Genomic DNA, 25,917 nt, shown 5'->3' on the forward strand with positions numbered 1-25,917 from the left:
CAGACAGCTCAGGAGATAATGACAGTGTTCTAATAAGGATGTCTATAATAGCTACACCACCAGGTGTTCACCCATGTGTTATAGAGCCAGTTATCTCAGCTGCAATCACCAGTCACTAAAACGGAGAAGAAAAAACGAAAAGACCATTTGTGGTCTCCTAAAAGCCTGCAATGTGTTTGGCCCACAGGCAGTGGCGGACTTAGCAATTTGGGGGCTCAAGGCGAATTTAATATGTAAACATTAAATATGCGAGGAATAAGTTAGCTAATCAGGGGGCCCCTACAGTGGGTTGCAGTGGGAGGAGCCCAAGGCAGTTGCCTAGCCATGCCTCTATGCAAAGACCGCCTCTGCCCACAGGGTCATTATGAAACTCATAGTACAGATTGTGGAGAAGTGCTAATTATTACAAGAACCCAAAGAGGGTTGGATACATTCACATGGGCGTCCGGCCCATTTAGGCTTGCCTTACCCTCACTGCTTATGTGTGTGTGTGTGTGTGTGTGTGTGTGTGTGTGTGTGTGTGTGTGTGTGTGTGTGTGTGTGTGTGTGTGTGTGTGTGTGTGTGTGTGTGTGTGTTGTAAGCACACTGAGCAGTCACAGATGTTCCAGTGTCACTGCCAACAGTGACACTAGTTAAATGAAATGTAACTAGCTGGCCCTCTGATCTCCTGGCCATGGTTCCAAGTTGCCCTTCTCCTGGGTGCATGCATGCTAAAAAAAGCCACCCTTCAACTCAACTGACACAGCAGTTCCTGCAGATCCCAGCAGCCCCCTGATCCCGGCCTCACACATTCCTAATATGGTGAGCAGCCTGGCCTGGATCACTACCTTCTCAGGTTCTTTGGAGAGTTAATGACCCTGTCACCGCTTACCCCTAATGATTTGGATCGATGACATTCATCAGATCTGTAAAAATATTAATAATGCATCAGATTTCTGGACCCCAGTTTGGATTCATGGCTTGATGCATTTGTTCATTTGTTCGAGGCATTACAAATCTAATGCTTTATTGCCATTATCTTAATAAACCTTATGAAACCACATCTCATTTTATCACAAGAGAACACAAAAACACAAAAGAACATGGATATAAATGTGTATATGGATGTGTTTCCATGGATTTAAATGTATATACGGATACATGCATGTTCTTCTTTAAAATTATATTGTTGTAGCATGGTCAAAAAATGCAATCTTGCTTCACTATGTTCTACTCACAGTGTTCTACTCCAACACGGGATCAGGACTGAGCATTATCATCTTGATGGGGATACAGCTGTCCCCATTTCTGTTATGGAAGATCACCTGCTGCGGACAAGCCTGCGGCAAAAGCCCTTGTGAATCTGGCAACCCCAGTGCAAATGCCCCATGTACACATTGCAGAATTACAGATGAATGTCCTCACTTCCAATGTGTCGTTGGAGTTCATTGCAGAAGAACCCATTGTAGATATCTACAGAAGCTTATGCAGCAGCAGCTCCTTTGAGGAATCCAGTCTCTGAATCATGAGACAGGTGGATGTTTAGAAAGGCTGTGCCTTGTGAAGTATGGGCACGTTTGTCCTGGTGTAACTCAAGATAGTTGTGGCATTACACTTGTTTTAAAAGCCAAGCGATGAAAACTGCTGGGTCAAGAAGGCCGAACTGAGCTAATGTAAACAGATCCTTCTATTGGTGGTATGATGTTCATGGAAGAGAACTGCCTACAACAGTGTGAATAAATTTGAAGGAAAAAAAAAATATGCGTATTAAAATAATATACAGTTACAAGACTAGAACTTGTTCTAACCGGTACTTCAAGTCACACTTTATGCATGAGGGCATGACAGGCATGGTGCTACGGGAGGTGACAATTTCTAAAACAGATGTAAGGTGTATAGATAGGAATCTGTGTCCAGCATCGGTTGGCTGGATGGGAATCTCAGGATGGTATCAGGTGATATCTAACCACTAGAATTCCCTGGCAGGGTCAGTGTTTTAGCAGGGATGGAGCAGCATTAAAAGGATAGAGAGAATCCATTAGTCAGGTACTCTCAGTATCCACTCTCAACTGACTTCTTAGAAAGCCTGAGCTTTGCAGAGCTAAGCTATCGTACCATGTGGCTAACAGGCAGAAATGTAGCCTGCACATGACAGCAAGGCCCGCAGACCCAGACAGAGGCAGGAAAACACAGGCACGATAGTCACATATGGTGAAGGGAGATTTCAGTGTGGCCTGCAGCAAATGCATCAGGAGGTGAGAGCAGGTCTCTTAATCAATCAACGTAAAAGGGGTCATAGATCCATGAACGTGAAAGGTCAAACATAGTGTTTGACAAGTTTGTTTCCTCAGTGTATCTAGAGACATGCAAGAGAAGTCACGGAGCTGCCTCCTTTTCACAGCTTATGTCACAAACGTGATGGCTCATGTCACGTAGCTGGTTTCTTTTAGGATGACTGTCAAAGCAAGAGAAAAGATACACATTTGACCTCATTGTTTACAAAGTTAACAACCTACCTTTTCTTACCCTAATTAAAAAAAACTTAGATTCTTTAAATATATATGTCTTTATATGTCTCGGTTAAATGTTTTGGAAAAAGCATAGCATCCTTTTCCACTTGATCACATGTATTTATGGAGGAAGCTCAATTCCACTAACTTTGTCCAGCATCCAAAGAATAATGGTGAAGTTGATTGATTCTAAGCAGTGTCCTCCTGGGTTTTCTGCATGAAGTGAGTTACTGCCAGAGCTGAGTGATAGATGAGGATTTTAGCCTTCCAATAGCTTCTCTTACTATATCACCTCTAGTCATTATCTGAATCAGTGTTTTGAAGAAGGCTAAGTGGTTCCCAAATAGCACAGCTGGCTAAGACGGTTGGATTTTATCACTGGGACACATCCTGTCGATGCCGTACATAGCAGGGAGTCTGAGGGAATACGATTGGTTGTGCTCTCTGAGGGGGCGGAAGGTCTTGCTCTCCTGTTGGTCTACATCAGTTCTGGCCAACCCTGGCTGTCTGTCAGCTCACACACACAGAACTTGTGAGTCAGTGCTCTCAATGAACAGCATGGGGAGATACAGTTGAGTTGCCAAAATGCATTACTATCTTCAAACATCTGCAATACTGAATGCCTAGCTTGTGGTTTTCCGTCACACAATCCAAAAAAATCCCTCCCTTAGCTCAGGTGCTACGTGTTATTGTCTTCTACCATTGTCTTTGATTGGACTTGCCTTGTGTCTTATGTCTCTGTGTTATGACATAATTGGAGCTATCTGGTTTTCCTTCCAGGGTTGTGCTTGGATTTCCAAACACCTGTATTACCAGACCCGCCTTGTCCGTCCAGTACAGCAAACAACTACAAGCACTGGCAATGATTGCCTATTAGGAGATTTGCCTTTTAGTAGACCGCAATGCATTCACACGATACAGCAATCAAGGTAATATGGGATATATGCATATTTGTCCATATTGTCCAGCCTTGTATAACAGCCCAGGATATTTCGTGTCAGGTGAGCTAAGATTACATGTTTAGAGAGTGACGTTGCCTCTTGCTCTGGGGGACATCACTGTTCCTCCTTTGTTGCACTCTTTCACTGTAATGTGTATTCCTCAGCATTTCAGCCCAGATGTCATCAGCGCTGTTTGTTGACAAGGGCCTGTCACGTGGTCACGTGGTCACGCGGGCGTTCTTCCCACAACAGTTCACTCTGAAGAGGGGTCAGGATGAAATGGGAGTGATGTTATGCTGCTGGTTTACATGTGTTCTTTCTGTACAGTTTGATTGCAGTGTAACACGAACCTGAAATACTCACCTTGGCTTATTGTAGACCCAGATATGTGTTTTTTTTTCTGACCACACCATGAAAAATTGCTGCTAAATTTTAGATTACAATTTCTAATTCAATTCAGTTGCTAATAATAGAATAAGGGGGCCCTTTACACTCTGCACATATTACATCTTCATATTCTCTTACATACTCTTGTGGAATGTGAGGTTTCTCAAGTACGCTTTGAACTGACGGACTGAACTATCCAGTTTTTATTACAACTGAATTGAAAAAGAAGCATGTGAGAAGTAGAATTTCCCATCAAAAGGTCATCTTTAGAGGAACAACTGGCCTGTGGATTTTAATAACGACATGGAAGCATAGGTAGTTTTGCAGCTCACAAGATCACCTCCTCAGTTCAGAGTGCTGCTGAGTCATTAGACCTTCCTCTCTCCAACACAACACAATATATCAAGTCTTGCTTAAAAATATCCATTATCTTTTTCCTGAGCACAAGCTTCACCTAGTAGGCTAACAATCATGCAATTTTTCGATTTATATATGTGCTCTTCAGGTTAGCACGTGTCTTTAGATGCCGTTTAAACTGTATTTTCAATTTGGACCATCAGCCGATTCTGTAATTTACACGGGCATCTTCAGATTTCTAGTTTAGTTTTTACCACAAACATATTTCTGAGACAGATGAATCTTAGAAGATTTTGTCAAAAGCTACAGGGAGTGGATGTTTTGGCCAAAGTTCTGTAGAAGAACTCATAATTCTGGTTCTAGAACTACCACTGTAGCTTTTATTCAGCTGCTGGGCTGTTGAACTGAATCATCCTACTCTAACTTACTATCCTGTTGAGCCTGTTGAGTTTCTACTACGGTATCTATTGGCCACACTGGAACCTCCCATAATGCCATGCTGCGCTGAAGGTAAGTACAGGCTGTATAGCTAAGGAACACATGACTAAAGCCGTTAAACATGTGGACATAGTCCTGCCTTTGCAGATGAATTCAATACATAATTAAAAGCACATCAAACTGTCACAGTTAGCTAGACTATGAAAATCTGTTACATTTTTCCTGCAAGCTCTACAATGGGCTGTCTAGATGAAAAGGGTTTCTTTTTGATGTTATTTTTGCATCTCAGCAGGCATTTAAGGTCTCTTACATAACTGTCTAACCCCGTGCCAAGAACATAAACAGTCACAATGAATCATACCGAAAGTCACAAACCATATAATGTACACAAACCAATGTGTACTTTATGTAGTAGAAAACTGACTCTCTTGTTTCCAGAAGTAGAACTTTATTCACTCTTTAATGATGAAGCTGATCAAATAATTAATAAACCACTGTCATTGAGATAAAATATAAATACTTATGAATCAATTAAATACGTTAGCATTAAAATTAGTGAGTCTATTGCTTGCATTAAAAACTAGACCTCAGATAATGGACTTCCTGAGGAAATGTGGTGATGGGACAGTATCTTTTGTCCCTGTATTTTCATTGACTATGCTTCAGTTGTTTGGAGATTTGTGTTGCAATTATACAGGTACATATGAGGCCACCTCGTGCTATTTTTCCCCAGAATATGACACAGCTGTAGCTAACAGCTGATGTGTATATTGGCCATTGCATTTGAGAGTCACACTCATCAGCCAGTGAAGTGATTGTCAATGGAAACATAGCTTTGTAAAGATTGACATTAAAATTCTTTAATATTAATATTTTTCGGCCACAACAATAAAACTTAACAAACGATTACTAGAAAAAAACTTTACTTTCAACAGCTGTACAATACATACAGTATCATAAAACTGGCCGCCAAATTTAAAATCCACTACATATCAGGTGTAGTGTTATCAGCAGCATTTCACAATGAAACATTATACATATGTACATGTCCACACGGTATTCATAGTCAATTTCACATATGTACAGTACACTTCTATGGTTGAATATAAACGAGCCAACTTTGTTCCTTGTTTAAAAGATATTCTTTTTCAAAAAGGACTGAATAAAGTTGACAGTGGACAGCTAGATTCAAGATCCTGGGATAACATTTTGACGAAAAGTAGCAAAAATGTACATCCTCTCAACACTGTAACACTTTTTCTTTCAATCTGCCCCGGCTCCGCTGTTGAAGTATCAAACGCCAGGCTGAATAGTGACTTGGGTTCTTTTGGGGAATCAGTACTCACTACACTGATCATATACGTACATCCAACCATGTCAAGCAACAAACGTTTCGGAGGTATGCTACGTCGTTCAGACATTTCCAAAGGTGGAATACCTCAGGTCTCCCTAGACTACCTTCCTTTCCTGTCTGAAGATAAGCACGCTTCACATATGGCCCTTGAGTGGCAAAAGTGGAGGGAGAGCCTCTTCCTCGGCTCAGCAGAGAAACTGGCTTTTGTCTTCCTAGCCACAAACATAGAAAGGAATGCACTTTGGTATATACCAAATGCCCTGGGTTAATAAATTACAAAGAATATCACAACAGTCTGAGGTAAAATAGTAAAATGAATTACTTCTATAGTAATAAAATGAAGCAAGTGTAACCCCTTGAATTCGATGTTAAGACAAGATGGATGTGGTAGAAAAGATCCATTTCTCATCCATTAAAGAGAAACAGGTGTAGCTTTGACGTGGTGAGATATCCCTGTTGGCAAAGGGTTTCTGAGTTCTTATCTCAAATCATGGGACATAAATTTAGCATGTCTAAACTGCATATAAAACATTTCAATTGTGCAGCCACCCTCCTCTCAGATCCTAGTACATGGGTTCAGAGAGGCTCTTTGGGCGATGCTCAGACAAGTGCAAGAGAATCAGCATTATAAAGAGGATCTTAATAATTCTCTATTTTTCTGTACATCTAAAAAGCAACTGAGTGGGATGGTGTGGGGTGGTGGGTGTCTGTATTGGACAAAAAAGAAATGGCATTGATAATCAAAGGCACATTGTATTAAACCTAAGGGCACAATTATTCCCCACCACTGTTAATCCACAAAACAGCAAACACATATAAAGTACAATGTGAACTGCCCACTGATGTCAGCAGGTTGCTGTGCATTTGCCAATATACTGTGGGTGTCCAGACAGGTCTGGACTGGGCAGTGTGTAGCAGGCAGGGTACCATGCCAACCAGTAGCAGGGGGCATCAAGTTTTGCGTCGCCACTCAGCAGCCCATTGTCCGACCCTTTTCCTCACCCCCCACGCCCACGTTTGGATGCGAGCGAAACAAGCAGGTTTGCTTTTTTCCTTTGAACAGAGTCTTGAAGTAGTAGCAGAGTTCTTGTGCATTACGCCATTAGTCACCCCACTGATATCAGGCCAACAACACACATCCAGGCCACAATTTCTGTTTATATTAGCTCTTCTTTGAGAAACAATTCAAAGAAATAAATAAGTAAAACTTTTAACAAAGCTTTCCGACCCCTGTCAGTTCATTTTTGTTTACCTTATTGTGTCAAAAATGCTACAAAAATGGCCAGTATTGTGAAATATCAATTTTTGATAAATTTTTTTTTCATTTGGGTAAAATGAGATTCAATTTAAAGAAGGGAACAAGCTTTTAAGAATTTAAACTCTGGCCACATGCTAGCAAGTCCACACTAGAAAGCTAAATATAGAAAAAGCGCTATGTATTCCAGAGGGTGAGCTCCGATTACAGATGACAACCGAGTGAAACAACTTCAGCCCTAGTTTAAAGTGCCCTTCTCTGCCATAGTCTTTTCATGATAGTGTTAATACTGGCTCAGATTCAAGTAAATATTGTCTTGTCAGTAAGTGATTAGCACATATATTTGTAACTCACCACAATACTAGTCTCTTGAAGGGAGAATTAGTGATCCAAATGAACTTCAAACCTATTGCTGTAACAATTTCGTTCACAACGATTAGTTACACGACATCGTTTTGTTCCATGAGCGCAAGCTTTTAATAGTTAAAAAACACCCTTTACAGAAAAACAGTAAAGCACCAAAGGATTTCCCCTCAACAGTACAACACCTCTTCCAAAAAATAGCTTATAGTTACATACAAGCCTGTCACTCAATGCCGAGAACAGCTTCCTTTCAAACTGCAAATTCTCCTTTTAACTTGCCATCAGCCTGATCGAAAGCGAGTCTCTTTTTTCCCTCAATTCAAATTTAATAAGGAATGTCAAGAGGATTTTTAGGCACATACCAAGTCATCTATCGTGTAAACATTGTTTTCTCCACCTTCTGCCTCCTAACAGTCGAAAACATTCACGTTCCACTACGAGTTTCAAGTGTCTTGCTAAGGTCTTCAAGTAAATGTCTCACCCTACCCTTCTGCTCACAAAACCAATACCTTGTACATAGACCTTTCAATGCTACAGAGCTGCAGATACCGTAGCTTTTACTGACGTTTAAAATCCTCGTTTATTAATGCACTACTGATCTGAGAGTTTATAGAGGTAGGGACTGAAAGCCAGTGAGTATACATATCAAGCCAGAATTAACTTCATAGTTTCAAGTCTGTTTGCCTTCTATGCTACGAGTTGCAGGTAAGGAAACCAATTACCAATTCATTAGTAATAAGCCTGTTGGTATTAAGGTTCCCTGTAGCAGAGAACTAGAGATAAAAACTTAAAAGGATTGTTCCCTCTTTCTAGGCCATTTCAGAATTTCTTTTAAAAAGGTGTTCAACATAGAAAGGTGCTACGATACTGTAAATAAGTGGTGAATATGCATTAAAGACTCTGTATTCCTAAAAATTCTCACACTTGTGAATGCTCAGCTATCCACAATTTTAATTTTAAAGAACCCCCCCCTCAAAAAAAAGCACTCAACTGACTAATTTTGGCAACACTGTCCTTTGCTGTATATTCCCATTGGCATCAGTAATTTGTGCCAAATTAGTCCTTAACTTTGAGGCTGAACCTGATGTGGGAGGTAATTTGGAGATGGACGTTATAGCACCTGTGCCCTCAGTGTTACGCTTTACGGTGGTTTTCTCCCCGGTGGGAGGTTTTGGCAAGCGCCGTCTTAGCCACGGGTGGCGCAGGGCCTGACTAGGGGTCATCCGCAGGGCTGGGTCCCATTCCAGACACTGCTTGAGGAAGTCCAGAAACAGGGGGTCATCGCAGCCCTTAAGCACTGTTACCCAATCCTTGCTCCCTGGCGGACCTCGAAGCTTGCCCCTGCGTGACCGCCCACCATTCAACGCCACTGTGCCGTCTGGTAAGGTCGTGACTGTGCAATAACGGGGGTATCCCTTTGAGCTGACAAAATTTTTGGCTCTCTTAGATGAATCCAACAGCTTTTGGGAGGGCATGCCCAGTAGCTCTATGACACATGCTAGCTGGTCCCCTTCATCTTCCCCAGGCAAGAGAGGGTACCCTGTGAGTAATTCCGCCAAAATGCAACCCAGGCTCCACATATCAATTGGCATCCCATAACGTGAGCCCAGAATGACTTCTGGGGCCCTGTAGAACCGTGACTGGATGTAAGTGTAGACCCGCTGGTGCTCGAAGCAGCTGGAGCCAAAGTCGATCACTTTTATCCCACTACGGCCCTGTTGCTTCAGCAGAATGTTCTCAGGTTTGAGGTCGCAATGAATGATCCTGTTTTTGTGCAAGAAGTCCAGACACTGCAGGATGGAGTGTGCAAACTTGCGCACCAGTGGCAAACTGAAACCCTGAAACTTGTTTTTCTTTATGAGCTCATAGAGGTTCATGCTGAGCAGCTCGAACGTCATGCAGATGTGGTTGCGGAATGTGAAGTTCTCCAGCATGTGGATGACGTTCATACTGAAGTCTTTGTCCTGCTTGCGCAAGTGCTCCAGGATCCGGATCTCCTCAGCCGCCTGCCGGTGGAACCGCTTCTCGTTGCGTACCATTTTCAAGGCCACGTGCTGGTGGGACTTATGGTCGTATGCCTTCACAACTTGCCCAAAGCTGCCCTTACCAATGACCTTCAGAACCTCGTACCTGTAGGCTATATGGTCATGGGGTACATGGATATAGGAACCCTGATCATCATCGTAACCTCCATTGTTGGAGCCCCCAACGACACCTGGGCGTTTCTTAGCATTCGGGCCGACAAAATAGATTTCAGGGTAATTGAAAAGCTCTTGGTGCTCAAACGTTGTCAGCTTGGACATGTACTGCTTCATGGCCTGTTCAGGAGTCAAAGGGGCTGGCTTAGGCTTGCCATCAGTAGATTTGATGGAGGAGGAACTGCCCTCCCTGCATTGGCTACTTTCTTGTTGCCGCTCCGGCAGGGACAAGCCTGCTCGGCCAGCTGGCGTCAGGCCATTCGGCTGCGTAGTCAAAACTGTCCGCTTATTACGGTTCTCCTCAAACAGCTGCTGAACGTGGATCTGCTGGTGGGCTCCGACGTGCAGATGGTCGTTCATCGCGTGCTTATTGCCTCCAACCTAGCGAAAGCACAACCAAAAGGTATCGTTAGAAGATTCGCACAAGAACTGTACAAGAAATTCATGTAGTAGCAGATGAAGAAACTTGGCATCATACACTATAGATCTGAAGAAGGAACGTCTTGACTTTTTAGGTCGTATAAATCCTTCATATTTACTCGATATCTCCCACAGCTTTGATTTATCTACTTGGGTAAAACAGTCACAATAAGTTAACAATAAACTGCCGATAATCTGCTCGAGTATACAAATACTTTCCTAAGAAGACACATTTGGAAACACCTCAGAACACAGCTTGCTTTTTTTAATTAATAATTTTATTTTCATTGATGCTCCTGAGTGCACTTTTCATTAAGTTACTGTATCTTAGGAATTGTAATTACTTCTTTTAAAAATGTGCTTGTATTCACCAACACTGGTACAAAGATATGGTATGTTTAGCACCAACAGTAGTACTTCATCTACATGCTATACATCTGCAGTCCTTGTACTGAAAGCAAAAGTAAACATCTAAAGCCAAATGTTATGAATACATAAATTATTTACAGATTGCCACCCCAGTTATGTTTTACTGGGCTGTGCCCTCATCTGCCTAGACACAGAGGGTTTTACCACTTATAGAGCTGAAAACAGACTGCAAAGCAAGCATGAAATGCCCTGTTCACATCCTATGATTTCACAGTACCAGCCCATAATGCCCGCAAATCACATTCATTAATAATCATTTTTCAGCATTACATAATAGGCCTGAGATTTTTGCGTCCATGTTTTTATGATGCAGGAAAGACCAATTTCCTCAAACATAGCAGACATCCATAGTAGACAAATTTATATAATAAAATTATACACACTGCAACGTATTTGTACACTGTGGATTTTGGATTTCCCCCAGAAGTTCTTGTGTTTACCAGAGACGCTAGGCTTGCCCGTCCTGCCTTCCTGAAGCTCCCTCTGACAAACTCTTGCTTCCTTGATAATGTGATTGTCTCTGTGACTTGTTTTTATGATGACATCCTGTTGCCTCAGTCAGAGGTCGGCCTCTGCATGGATCCCTTGCACAAAGAGAGTGAAACTCTCCAGTCTCTTGAAACTGAATGACCTGTCCCTGGTCTATTATACCTTAATGAATCTAAAGGTTCATTTTTCATCTTCGTTTGAGAACATTAACTGTCCTGTAGTGTTAATCTCAGGCTTTTGAAACACTTACAAGATCTGATCCTAAAGTGAAGCAGGGCATGAGTGAAATACATGAGTCCTCTCTACTACTGATCAGTCCAAACCCCAGATAACAAATTCTGGTCTTTCCTCATGCCTGATGAAACATCAGACGTAATACTCAGCTTTCATTTTTAATCCAAGAGCCAGTGACAAACACAAACTGAAGCCAGATATTCTTTCTTTGAGCCATATTTGATGCCAAAAAATTAGAATAACCTGCACTACAGAACAATGTATAGGGAGATCTTGGGTCTACTGTATGGTGACACACACACACAATCATAAAGCACAATATCATGCTACTGGCATCAAATCTGCTTAATATGGCATGGTTCACAATATATCTTATGACTGGAGCCAATTATGAATTTGAACAGAACATCAGAGAATATAATTCTCTGATTGAGACCAGACTCTGAACAGGTGGGGGAGGGGGAGGAGGGTCTCAGGGAGACCATGATTACAGACAGCTGCAGAGAACACACAACTGGAGCCAAACAAGAGAGAGAATGTGTCTCATGGGTGCAGGGGGAGTGACAACTTCAATGCTCTACCTTATTTCTGTCCTCTCTGGTACAGTACAAAATATGAAACTTGCTAACTGACCTCTGAAAGATGTAGGACTGGAGGTCAAATAAGGCCAAAGGTATTGAAAAATCGTAAAAAGAAAGCTACCAGGCATTAGGATTCATAAATGTAGTAACTAATAACATTGTGGGCACAGAAACACTTTTGACCTTTTGGTCCATGTAATAAAGAACACTGATTCACAGGCTTAGCCCATTCACATATAGCACAATTAATCATTTCCTTAATAATTTCAGAACACCACCTTAACTGTAAATAAAACATGCTTCTAACTTAACAGACAACAGTCGATGATTCTTGTAGTTTGTATACATGCAGTAACTTTCTACAATTGAGCAACTACTTTAGGAGCTGTATTTACAAGCCCAAAAGCTCTTTATCATAATTTATATGTGTTAATATAAAACTATTATTTGAGCCTATCTATTACTACACTGTGATGACAAATAATGGTAGAATATTTAGTTTAACAGTAAAATCATACTAGATTCTAAGATGTTTTTCCAACCACACGGTTTTTCCCATAAGCAAGTAAGATATGAAAATACTGATTCATGCCAAATAAACTCTTTCTGAGCACCAAGACATAGCCAATCCCTTTATGTTTTTGACAATAGTTTAAAAGATATAGATGTATAGGTACTGTTGCAAATTACAGTTTGCAGAGAAGCATAATCAAGGATGCATGCGTTTTTTTTCTAGCAATTCTGGCACACCTGTGAGATCGGTTAATTAAGTTATTTGGCCTTGTAAGCTGACTGGGGCTTCTGTGTGTCTATAATTACCTGAATTTGAATGACAGCTAAATAAAGATGTCCAGGCACTGTGTCTATATTGAATTTAAAAGGCATGAATCCAAATGCAATTCGATTTGTTTCTGTCAGCTTTGTGTAAAATACAGCCAGGAATTGTTGTTTAACATGTTTCAATGCAGAATTGGAAAGTCGTATCTACTTAAACATTCCATTTCATTAGGACTAGATTAATATTTTATAGCCATTATTTAAAATATTGGTTTGTGAAAATGATCCCGCACCAGACAAAAGGTCAGTTTCGCTTATCTTATTGCTAATCTAGCATACATTTTCAAAATTCACATGTTATGCAAATTCACATTAAACGCATACGTTAAAACCATTTTCAAGCCATTCTTACAAAATTTTCAAAAGCCAAATTAAGCGGCATTTAATCTTAATCTACACCTCACGTGACACTAGTAGCCTAACCCAAGTCTGCCTACAGTCTCCAATCACAATTAGGATAAACAAATTCGGAAATTTAGGCAAAATAAGTTGGATACAAGCTACAGTTCACACGACGTGTGAAAATGCATTTTATTTTATTCGCGGTGCGATCAAGTTGGAACCCCGTTTTTTACAGCGACGGGCCCTTTAACGACAACCCCTAAAATAGCCTGATCGGCCAGCCAGTTTAAAATCCGGTTAGACGACGAGCAGTCGTCGTAAAAACGGCAGTGTTACTGTATCTAATCTATTACACACGTAGTCTACAGTGTATCCCTACCGTTAGGGAGTGGGTGTTCCTGAGGGGTGGTAAAGTAACGGGCGATGTCGGGTCAGTCCCTGCTCCAGTCCGGAGACCCCCGACGCCGATTCCGGGGGAAGACTGTAGCTGGCAAATCTCGCCCCCTTTGCCTACGGTCCAATGAAGCAGAATTACAACACCGGACACGAACGTGCAGATGTTACAATGTGGCACACGACAAGAATTTACCTCAGAATTGTGGCCAAGCGGCTACAAAACGTTTAGAGGCGCTGCCCATCCTAAAGCAGCAGGTCAATACATTTAGGTTCAGGCAACAGTGTAGTAACTGGCTATCAGTATCGTGTTGGTCGCTTAATTTAAACAAGGCAAAGTGTTCAAATTGGTTGTGGAATAAAACTGGACCCCTACACGGCGAGGCAGAACCTATGTAGGAACAACAGGGTCGCCTGCATACATGTTTAACGAAGGAGAACTCATTGAACCAAACGAGCACAACAACAGACCTCCAGATTATCCGCGACAGATTAACCTGGCTCCAAACGCTACTTTTGCATAAAACACACACATACATATTCGAGGAACTGAAAAATAATACATAATGTTGTCGCTGGAAAGCTCAAAAGAGAGAATAGCAATAGCTAGGCTACTGTAGCCTACCTCCGTTTCCAAACAGAGAAAAACCAAATGTAAAACCGCCTGGCTATTAATCCTTGTGTTGTGGATGAAACCGTTTAGTCCAGATAAGTAATCCAACATTAAAAAAACCCCGTGGCGACCCGCACCACAGAGAAATTTTGCCAGTTTCCCGGCCCATTGAAATTGGACTTTAGATTCCTTACCAGTCGGGTAGACAGCAGCGCAGGGTTTCTTAGTTAACATGGCCGCTAGAGAGTCATAGAGAAAAAGGCACTTCAGAAAACCCCCTCCACCCCCTCCACCCTGTATTCACCAGCTCCGCTTCTCCAATCAGCTCCATCCACACTCGCCTTCTCGACGTGTGCCGCTAACACCAGGGCCGCTTCCTCACACACGGGGCCAAGTCGTGTTACCATCGCTTGGAGACGCTTTTAAACAAACACAAAACACAACAACGCTGCGCGGTGACCCACCGGTCCAAACCTTCACGCACAGAGAACTACACGGTTCTTAGGTTCGGCTCTCTTATTGTAATAGCTGCATTCTCCCGTACTCTGAGACTACAGTGTAAGCCGGTATGGGTGTTGTCGGGCTTATCTATCACCCTTATTGGCCTCCACCTCGTTCACCCCCCCTCCACCTCCACCCCCACCTCCTCCCCGGGCTGAAGGCGAGACGTGGTTGGTTTCTGTGGGTAAACTGGCAGCGCGCTGCGAGTACGAGTCTGATGTCCCACGTGCTCCGTGCCTCATCTTGCCGGTTTTTCAAGAGATGTTACAGAGTGGCTATATGTCAAATGACTAATGCATGGACAACAGTTATCTGGGTTTCACGCGTAGAACATAATTGTTTCCTTTAAAAATGTGAGTTTAAAACTATTTATCCTATTGACCAAGTTATTGGCACTCATCCTCTGAGTTGTCTCTGCTTTTGCTGGTTCACCACACATCACAGAGCATTATGTGCGCACGCTCAGAAAATGCAACTAACAATCACTGTCCACTAGAGGGTGGGGTTCAATTTAACAGTAGGGCAAACGTTCTGGTCCTGTTGGTCTTAGTTTGGCATTAAGAAAGAAAGAAAATGTCTTCCCTTACCCAAAATGTTGCTCATTGGACCAGGTTTTACAATGAGACTAACTAAAGAAGCAAAAAAAAATGGACACCCAGCATGTCTTGGCTGATCATGGGAGACCAATTGAGCAAATTAGATTTTCTGTCAAATGATCCCTTTAACAACAGGCTGCTTCTCTCCTGGTGGGTCACGACACAAGGCCTGTACACTTCCTCATGTGAAGTCCTAATCACGGCAGTGCATATGATACCACATGTAGCTGCCATTATATTTTCAGCGGATGGCAGCTGTCATAGCCTGTAGGAGTTTGCATGGATGATGGTTTATCAAAGAACTATTACAGCAAGACCAATAATTCACTAACAGGGAAAACATGGCTTTAAGACAAGTGGTACACGGGTTAATCTGTGAATTTAGATGGTCAAATAACCACCTATGAAACAGTCAACAAGCAAATTATACAAATAGACATGGTGCTGGATTTTGCAATTAATTAGGCCAATCATGTTTTAATATATGGCATAAATTCCATTACATTAAAATGATAAAGTTGTGAAAGTGACAGCCTATGTACTTTTGTCACTTACTAACATCAACAGAAATTACTTAGTATTTAATAAGCCAGAATTTTTATAACATAACTAAGTCTGATACACAGATAACTAAGTATGTGTATATTCTGTATATTCTGCTCAGTAATTCCTCATGGACAGCCACTCCCTGTTCAAGGAAGCAGACATACGTAGTGACCATACGTAGTGACCATACATAGAGCCACGTGTCAGGCTGCAGTCAGCAGGGAGTGAAGCGTGCTGGGATGGTTGTCGTGGCATTTGTCACTGTGGTTACTGGAGAGCCTCGGCGGGCACTATGTGAAGAATTGTGCCACTGATGGCAGCGTTGGGATGTTTGCGCCAGGACACATAAACAGGGGCGATCAAGAGCTCCTGTCTATCTCACCTCAAGGCCTCGGAGTCTGTGGCAGTGAGCTAGCAGCCCGGGGATCTCCCTGCACTGAGGCACAGGGGTGTGAACCTCCCCCAGGGTAAAGACGTGAGCGGACCTGCAGGCTTGTGATAGGTTTACGATCGTGAGCTTAGCTCCCAGCTTGAGGCTCAGATGGTGCAAAGCTCGGCCATTCAAGTCACACTGGTTTAGTTCATTACTAGACCGTCACAATTTTACAGTCCTCAATGTTCTCAGCATACATCATAGGTAATTGGTGACTCCGTGTATTGCTTTCAAAGCATTTTCTAAGAAATCTCCCATCGAGCTATTTGTTCCCTCTGCCTCACCTCTCTCTGAGGGAGTAGCTGATCTTTAAGGGGTGAGTCAGGGATGCTGTCTCAGAAGCTCCAATCACAGCCTGGGATCTTTAGGGGGTGAATTAGGGATGCTGTCTGAGGAGATCCAATCAGAGCCTGTGTTGTTTTTTCATGTGCCTTCTGCTGACACTTCCTTTCAGCATCGTTCAGCGGAGGGCTATTAAAATCACACACCCTCCCTCCCAACATATGGCTGTTTGGGCTCGGTCCATTCCAGCTCATCCGCTCAGCGTCTGCTGATGGTGTGCGTGACGAGAGCACCAGCTCTCTCTCTCTCTCTCTCTCTCTCTCTCTCTCTCTCTCTCTCTCTCTCTCTCTCTCTCTCTCTCTCTTTAGTTTTATTCCAAATACACAAAAAAAACGGCACAGCAACCCACAACGTCTTTCCTGTAACAAAGCCATTAGCGTAGAGGAGGACTCAGCCGTTGCTCTATATTTAGCTGCAGCGTTTTCAGAGATGCTGGCACTTTCAGACACGAGGATGGAGGTGGGAACACGCAGAGGTTCCGGCCCAAGCCGGATCAGTCCGTGGTTTGCAGTCACGCTCGGCGAGGCAGGTGAACGTGCTCGTTAGGGGAATGTGCAGGAAACATGGGAGCTTCGCTACAGTCTCTTCCTCCGTGCCTTCCCTTCCTCATGCGACGTCACAGCACAGATTCACAACAGTTCCAGTCTGTATGAAATGCAGGGTTCACCGCCACCCCAAAGAGATTCAGCAACAGCAGACAAATCCCCCAAAACTCTTTAGAATGGGTCAGGCAGTGTGCTACGTTTTGGTTACCATTTAATAAAGCAATTATATCAGAATTTAGAATGATCCTAGTCCGTTTTCGTAAGCAGGCAACATAGGGAATTATGTCATATATTTAAACATCTCTGTATCTTTCCAAAATGTTCTGACCAGCATGAAGCACCTAGGGGCATACAGATGTATAGAACACTTCATCCACCAACTACCACACCCTCTAGGTAATTGTCCTCTTGCTGACACAAAGGAAGTCAGACACAGCAGTCTAAAAGCTTGAGTGAACTCTAATGATCCCTGTGGCATGTTCTCTACCCATAACCCCCGATGATTAATTAGGCTGTGTGTAACTTTACCTGTTCTGCTGCAACAATAATGAAGCAGTGTGACAAATCACCTCGCCTGAGCCCCAGAGACAAGGAGCAAGACGCTACACCTGTGAATATGTACTACACACCAACACCCACACACACGTCTACAGTAGCCTTGACACTCAGGCAACTCTTCCATTCTGCACCTTTGGATATTCAGTTCACAGTAACAAATACTACAGTCCTTTCTCTGCCTAATTATATAATAGTCAGTTATACAGTACATTTAAAACCCCCAAAAAGAATAAGCCATTAAAAGGCAAAAAAAATCTGTCTGAATCAGGCACCAGCAAGGTTAATAAATACCGTACTCGTCTGAAGTACACAAAGCTCAAAAGGTAGCAGCTGTCTATCCAAATACATGTGCTCCTTCTGTACAGAGAGCACTTACAGGAACACAAGAGCTGCTGTGTGAAGCAGTGCTTTCGTCCACTTTATAATGGGATGAGTGTTTGGAAGAGGCTTTGTGCTGATTTATCATTTGATCTAGTGCCATCCCTCCCCAATCAATAGGGAAAAATCAATAGATATCCATCTGGAGAACCATCTTGCAAATCAACACTGCTAACATGTAGTGATGTCTGATGAGCAAATTAAAATGGTGGAAGGTTACATAAGAACTGATTCATTTTCATTTGCTGGAGTATATTTGCATGCACACACACTGCCCACACAGCCGGCCTGAGCAAACATAAACATGCAAATGCACTTTGCTCACACACCGCTAACACAGGAAGAGAGGGAGAGCAGGTGTCTGAGAGATGTTGGGAAGGGGGAGGTTCTGAGTAACATTCGTGTTTTCTTACATCTAACAAGCAAAACCTGATCCCAGTCATGCCACTTTGTGGAGTTGTGTGGAACTGCTTGGAGTTGTGTGGAACTGTGTGAAGTTGTGTGGAGTTGTGTGGAAATGTGTAGAGTTATGTGGAACTGCGTGGAGTTGTGTGGAACTGTGTGAAGTTGTGTGGAGTTGTGTGGAACTGTGTGGAGTTGTGTGGAGTTGTGTGGAACTGCGTGGATTTGTGTGGAACTGTGTGGAGTTGTGTGGAACTGCTTGGAGTTGTGTGGAACTGTGTGGAGTTGTGTGGAACTGTGTGGAACTGTGTGGAGTTGTGTGGAACTGCGTGGAGTTGTGTGGAACTGTGTGGAGTTGTGTGGAACTGTGTGAAGTTGTGTGGAACTGTGTGGAGTTGTATGGAACTACGTGGAGTTGTGTGGAACTGCATGGAGTTGTGTGGAACTGTGTGGAGTTGTGTGGAACTGCGTGGAGTTCTGTGGAACTGTGTGGAACTGTGTGGAGTTATGTGGAACTGTGTGGAGTTGTGTGGAACTGTGTGGAATTGTGTAGAGTTGTGTGGAACTGCGTGGAGTTGTGCTGAACTGTGTGGAACTGTGTGGAGTTGTGTGGAACTGTGTGAAGTTGTGTGGAACTGCGTGGAGTTGTGTGGAACTGTGTGGAGTTGTGTGGAACTGTGTGAAGTTGTGTGGAACTGTGTGGAGTTGTATGGAACTACGTGGAGTTGTGTGGAACTGCATGGAGTTGTGTGGAACTGTGTGGAGTTGTGTGGAACTGCGTGGAGTTCTGTGGAACTGTGTGGAACTGTGTGGAGTTATGTGGAACTGTGTGGAGTTGTGTGGAACTGTGTGGAATTGTGTAGAGTTGTGTGGAACTGCGTGGAGTTGTGCTGAACTGCATGGAACTGCGTGGAGTTGTGTGGAGTTGTGTGGAACTGCGTGGAGTTGTGTGGAGTTGTGTGGAACTGTGTGGAGTTGTGTGGAGCACGGTTTTATGTCCACTGATTATATCACTGAACTGAGACTCCTGCCATGATCAGTCTGTAGGCCTTTTGTCTGTCAAACATAAGCTTACTGTCAGCTAGTTATTATGTTACTTATATAACAATAAGTAACCTTCAGCAGGAGATGTCTGCTCATACACTCCATTGACTTTCATTCAGAAATTCAACAGCTATTTCACTGGGGGAAAAACATTGAGAAAAACTAGGCTATTAGCATTTGAAACGCTAAATATGATTCAAGAGAAAAGGTTTCTTTATAAGAGTTTAGGTGTTTATATATATAAAAAAAAAAACATTACCATTAAAATTTTTATAAGCGAATCAATGCCTAGAAGGAATGAGATTTAAATCATACGGTGATCCCTAGAATATTTTGTCAGTGCTAATATGAGCAGGTTAGAGGGACAGTGTTGAATGGTCTCAGGTGGATGGAGCAGTTTCTCTCTGCCATGCTCAACACAGACTCCTTCCTCCTGCAGCACATCGCCCATGGCTGGCGAACATATTTATGTCCGTGGCACTGGCATCTGATCGCCCACACTCGACACATTTAGCAGGGTTTATTTTCGTATATGTTTGTGGTGGGAGCTGGTGGGAGCACTGAGAAACTCCACTTGAATCAGCATCGTTGACTATTTAGGGCATTGGTGAGGGCGGTTCAGGCACGCAGCATGTGAGAAGGGTGGGCATGCACTGGTTCTAAGACCAGAATCACCTACACCACTGAAGTAGTGGTCAAGCTTCGAACTGCTGGGAGATGCCTTCTTTGACGTGTTTGTTGGATGCTTATGTGTTTACGGTCCAAACGATCTGATGGAATTTTTAATGTGTAAATATGAAAATATGACATTATCTTCAAATAGTAGGCCAATTGGAAGCTCCTGGGAACCTTATTGGCTTGTGGATGAAGATGGGTGGGATGTTACTGGGATGTCATAGGCTGGAGGAGGTTCGTGTGTCTTCATTTGAGTGTATGCAGGATTCGAGTGACTCAGAGCCTTAGCCTGGAACTGGTGGAAAATTGGATTCTTACTCTCTCCCTCCCTCCCTCCCTCTCTCTCTCCTCTCTCTCTCTCTATTTCTTCCTATTTCTCTCTCACTCTCAAATCTTATCCTTGACCATTCACATAACCAGTCTGACCATGAGGACGTGGTTCCTGGGCAGCGTTCCATGCAGGAAACCCTTGAGCCCACAGGCATGAAGCAGCGTCCACACACAGCAGCATAATCACAGGGGACGCAGTGGGTCAAGGCTCAAAGCAAGAAGACACGTACGGACATGTTTGCACAGGCAACCTGGGACTCAAGCTGACTGCTCATCCACACTCACTCAGGTTCTGAGATGATACCTATTTCTTACACCAATGGTTCTCAAACTTCCCGCCCCCCTTTTGTAGATGAGATCCCCCCCCCCCTTCCCCCCTTCCAATTTGCCTTGCCGTGTCACCCTGCAATAGCTCTGCACAGCCCCTTGGGCTTCATGTACACCCCCCACTTTAGGAACCAAAGCCTTAATACTGCCTTATAAAGCAGCGCTGGCATAGTTTAGCTTTGGTTGGTGCACACTATATAAATAAAGTGATTATTTCCAGGAAAACTGCCTATTCTGCTGCCTTGGGTTTTTCGCAAATTAAAAGTTAGAGATGGCCACCATTTGGATTTTGATACAAACCATCAAACTGGAATTGACAGCTAGCACAGGCATTTGTTCTGAACAGGTATATATAAAATGGTCTTCCCAAAGCAGTGAAACAAATGGCTGGGACTGACACCAGCCCAAGACTGTGTTGCACAAATAATCCGTTGCCCGGCAACACCAAATCTCCTTTATCAGTAGAGATGGATGGAGCTGGTGAATAGCTGATCAGTGGTTTGGATCCAGCACCAGTGAAGGTCTACAGAGTGAAAAGGAGCTGAATTTAAGTCTGGTTATATTGTTACCATGATGGGATCAAGTATAACATGTACAGTAACAGCCTACTCTTGTACAGCTAACTGTTGTAGCACTGTTTGTTGTAGCACTGTTGTAACTGTTTTCTTTGGACCCAAAAGTATGATCGCAAGTTTAACTACAGAGCCATTGACAAATTAGCTTATTATAGAATAATAGAAAAGGCATGTCATCCAATCAGGTATTAGCACTGTGGGGGAGATGACACTGACAGGAGGTGGGCGTGCGTTGCAGACATGAGAAAGACACTGGACACTGGACACTGGACCCCCAGTGGTGGATACTGCATCTCCTCCAAACACTCCCCGAGCATTGGCCACCTGTCACTCTTCAGTTACAAACACCGGACACCGTGCTGGTATTCTCCTCATGAAGTGGAGATGAAAGAACTTGCCGAGAACAATATTCACTCTCCAGTAACCTGGGTTCATGTGCTTCAGTGATCTTAAGAGAAGTTCACCCAGACCCTCTGCTGTTCTCCACACAAATTAGACTATAACACACAGTGGGCTGTAGTGTCGTGTGCATAATATTCTGTGAGTTACAAACCTGGCTTTCATAACCAATGATGTAGTTATTATCCATTAACATAATTCTATGATCATTCTTGTGAATTACTACAATGTTAGACACTATTTCAAAATAATGTATTTAGAGGTATTTAAATTCGTAATTCTTTTGAGCATACCGTTCTAAGAATGTTTAAGTTTGTTAAACTCTGTTAGTGTGTTACGAGGCTTTAACCACAGCCAACATTAATCATTTACTATACGTTGGCAAGTGAGGGTTGCAGTTTAATATAAGACAGACAGTGTTAGTATGAATAGCTATATCCGAACTTGTTAAACAATCAAAATGAAATCACAGGTGTTTATTTTAATCCCATTTACTGCTTTGTTAGGGCCAGTTAGACTTTTACTCTCACGATTAAGGAATTCAAAGGGCAGAAACAGGGAGGTTGATGATTAGCAGTGTGTCCCCTGGTAGGAAGTCTCAAGACCCAATGACAAGCTGCATGTCCAGCACAGTGAGGATGTACCCATGCATTAAAAAACACTGCCCAGTTCCTCACACTCAATGAGTGAGACAAATGAGTGAGACACAATGTCTCCACGAGGAGCAGCCTCCCTGTCACGAGGGTCACCGGAGCAAGGGCGCCCACACCCCAGATTACGATGTGTCACAACAAGCTTTCTGCGGGTGCAAAAATGCATTTCACTTCCTCGATGTTTTCACCTCTCTACCACCAAGACTTGCTAGATGATAAATCATGAGGTGTAATTTTGGTCACAGCTGAAAAATGATTACCGTCATGTAATTGGCTGATGTTAAGAGTGGGTGTGGTGGTCTGTGTGTGTGCTCAAAGGGTGGGGCTATAGCAAACGATCGTTTGCACCAGACAGTTGCCCTCAGCTCACTTTTACCTTGCTCTGTATTTCCTAATAAGTAGAAGATATATGGAAATTATATTTTGCAGCCAAGCATGATTTTGAGATCTCTCATTTGCACGGACGTCATTTAATAGTGATTGCAAAGAGGAGTGAAAATTTTGCAGTAAAAAATACTTAGCCGGTGCTACTTTATTGAACCAGAGTAGTTAAGAAAGATGTTCGTGGCTGGAATTCATTCTTGTGCTCAGTCCTTTATCAATACAAAACTTTGTCTCATTCCCACAGATCCTTCTTTTCCCGGGAGAAAAGTATTGACCTCAAGCTCCATTTGTATTGTAATCTGGAAACTTGGAGCTGACGCCATGGCTTTAGAAGGCTCCTGTATCTCCGCTGGTCAGGCAGGTTCAACCCTGCTTCTAGCACCCCCGAGGTTGCACGTTCATCTTCCGGGGAGCAGGCGTACCGTCGTACTGATCAATACGAGAGTCACTCTGGATATCAACATCAGCCAAGGGCTGCATATGTACATATGTCTCCTGTTCTAATGAAAAAACAAACAGCGTCTTACCTTAGGAGAAGTCTGGCACCCTTGATGATCTCATTAACAGATATTAATGGCAAAAGATATGAACACAATTAATCAGGCTTTGCATTAATATCCATAGGCAATATTAAAGCAGCTCAACAATCCACTTGGTTTGCTGTTTCTGATTAGGTTTATGCCACTGCCAATTTCCAGTCATGATAAATATACATATTAAAATGAGACAGCTGAAAGATCCACACGTCCGCGGTTTCCAGTGAGTTAGTGTCCACACGCCGCTCGCCCGGTGGCTGTAATTATGAAGAGCCTCTAACTCGGATCCTTCTGCAGAGCTGAAAATGCTCGATGCTAAGTGCACGAGAGATGGCCTAAGGCATCAATACAGAGAAAATGTGTGACCAAGCAACATGTAATATTGCACCGTTTAATAATTGATGGAGTTGAAAGAGTGTGCGTGTGTGTGTGTGTGTGTGTGTGTGTGTGTGTGTGTGTGTGAGTGTGTGTGTGTGTGTGAGTCATGGTAAGGCTTCTGAAAAACAAGAGTAACTCTGTAACCTGCTTATTATCATTTTCAAAAGTGTACATTTTATTAGTCAAGTATTTTCCTAGTTAAGAGATCAAAAATAAAATGCTACACAGCTTGATAATGTAATGGATTCATAGTTTCAGGTATGAATGTTCACACAGAAACGGCAGCAAGTGTAAAAGCTTTTGCTAATCCCTTATCAAAATGAATAAAAGTGTCAAAAAACAGATCAACTGGAGTTGATCCAGTTGGAGTATATTATAGCTGCTGTATATCAGTGGAGGAATCCTCTCCTCCAGTGTAGTAACCATACTTCTCTGCCATTGACAATCACTGGTGGTTGCTGCTTACCACAGAAGCCCTGAGTGAGGAAGAGTCAGGACACCTATACCATAATACCTTACCATAATACCTATACCATAATACCTTACCGCTTTCCTTTGGTTGACATCTGCAACTTCATCATATTCACTATCTGAGAGTCTTGTAATATGATTTGCATGGTCAGCCTTTGAACAATGGACACTAATAACTGTGTGACAGGAAAACATTCAGGTTTTGTTAGTGAAATGCTCATGATTGGCCAGGATTTCACATCAACCAAAAACGGGGGCTTCACGTCCGGAGACATGCCCCATTCTCCATCTCCTCCATCATCCTCTTTTAACTGTAGATCAAAAAGAACAGAGTGAGCAGAACTTGGACAAATAAATCCTGCTACAATCTGGCCGGAGTTCAGCAGGACATCTGGCCATTCGATGGCTGATCCAGGAACAGCTGTGCGGGTGAATGAAAACAAGCAGTGCTTCAGTGCTCTCATTAGTTTGTGCTACACCTTGTACTGCCCGTAGTCCAAGACAAACACCAAAGGCCCAGGCAAAGGAGACTAGCCAACCGTCTGGGTGTTTCCATGAAGCCTCAGAGAGGCAGTAGTGTTTAGGACAGCAAATACGACCTCACACAAATGGGTCATAAATCTGTATGCAGGTGGTCTGTATAAGCCAGGCAGTCATTTTGAGGCAAAGCGTTAATCGTTCTTGTACCGTCGCCAGTTTGTTAGCCAAAGCAAATGGCAGGTATCCTGAAACGGGCCTGGAAAGCTTAATTCCACCTCAAGGGAGCCAAAGAGTCATTCATTCACACTCATTCATTCACAAATCCAGTCTGCTACTCAAATGACGACATTTAAAGGTAACGTGTCACTAAGGCGTGTAACTCCATCAAGACCTTGTTCTTCTTCTGACACATTTGGACGTTTGCTTTGAAATACTCAGAGTAACACCCGAAGCCTACAGTCCTTACCGTAATCTTCTATGGAATCAGGTGTGCAACAGAGTCCTCTTTAGCTGCACATTTCACAACAAAAACCTGGAGTTACTTCTATCTGTTGTAATAACTACATGTTTCTTTCTTTCTATCTTTCTGTCTTTCTTTTTTGTTCCGTTATCACATTCAAAAATAGTCCACAAGATGATGAAGTCTACATCTTTCTCCATCTCCATGCCATCTGGGTCCATCTGTGCTGCTAAAGCAGGCACAATATTAAGGCTGGGGGTCTTGGGTTAGATAGCCATGCACATGTGTGTGTGTTCGCATGGCACAGATGGATGCACTCCATGACCAACATGTCCAGTATTTCTGCCCCAAACAGACTGCCCAGGCCTTGACCCGCACAGGGACATGTCCTGTCCTGCGTCTCTGACATCATCAGCTTACACAGTGAGGCGGTGAGTGTCTAAGTCCTGGGTTATCTCCCTTGTGTTATCTCGCACTGGTGCCTCACTAACCTTGGACATGTGTGAAGACTCAAATGAATTAACTCAATAAAAGTCATAAAAAAACAAGCATTTCTTCATCAATGAACTATAAATGATATATGGATTGGATTTTTACTTATACAGTAGCTATAGTCCAGATTCATTCTTTAGTGTTTTTCTATTGATATAATTCATAAATAAACAGTATTTCCTCTCAAAACATACAACTACAAATCACAACTATGCTCTGTTCTCCTCATGGCATGCCATCAATGTGTGGTAGCCACACTGAAGCAACTGCTAAAGGTTCTGAATGTATTAT

General features: G+C 42.9%; 1 protein-coding gene across 8 annotated transcripts; it reads right to left on the minus strand.

Annotated features, from left to right (window-relative positions):
* Positions 1-5,457: 5,457 nt before the first annotated feature.
* Positions 5,458-23,666, minus strand: dyrk2 (dual-specificity tyrosine-(Y)-phosphorylation regulated kinase 2). 8 transcript variants are annotated; one of them, XM_077005004.1, is made up of 3 exons: positions 23,337-23,663; positions 13,495-13,625; positions 5,458-10,164 (listed from the first exon to the last, which is right to left on the minus strand). In XM_077005004.1, the coding sequence occupies exon 3, from the start codon at positions 10,141-10,143 to the stop codon at positions 8,572-8,574; it is 1,572 nt and encodes a 523-aa protein (XP_076861119.1). In that variant the 5' UTR covers positions 10,144-10,164; positions 13,495-13,625; positions 23,337-23,663; the 3' UTR covers positions 5,458-8,571. The 8 variants fall into 8 exon arrangements, with proteins under 8 accessions (XP_076861119.1, XP_076861115.1, XP_076861120.1 ...); XM_077005000.1 differs by lacking the exon at positions 23,337-23,663 and adding an exon at positions 14,426-14,704; XM_077005005.1 differs by lacking the exon at positions 23,337-23,663 and adding an exon at positions 14,586-14,604.
* Positions 23,667-25,917: the final 2,251 nt, after the last annotated feature.

Source organism: Brachyhypopomus gauderio, chromosome 5 (genome assembly GCF_052324685.1).
Source record: "Brachyhypopomus gauderio isolate BG-103 chromosome 5, BGAUD_0.2, whole genome shotgun sequence".
NCBI lineage: Eukaryota > Metazoa > Chordata > Actinopteri > Gymnotiformes > Hypopomidae > Brachyhypopomus > Brachyhypopomus gauderio.

What these genes read in the sequence shown, in the direction of transcription:
- dyrk2 (XM_077005000.1), bottom strand. Translation starts at nt 14,528, where the DNA reads ATGGTAACACGACTTGGCCCCGTGTGTGAGGAAGCGGCCCTGGTGTTA. An exon ending in TGATTGGAGAAGCGGAGCTG is followed by an intron (nt 13,626 to 14,425) that starts GTGAATACAGGG and finishes ATTGGACCGTAG; the next exon opens with GCAAAGGGGGCGAGATTTGC. An exon ending in GGAACACCCACTCCCTAACG is followed by an intron (nt 10,165 to 13,494) that starts GTAGGGATACAC and finishes TGCTTTCGCTAG; the next exon opens with GTTGGAGGCAATAAGCACGC.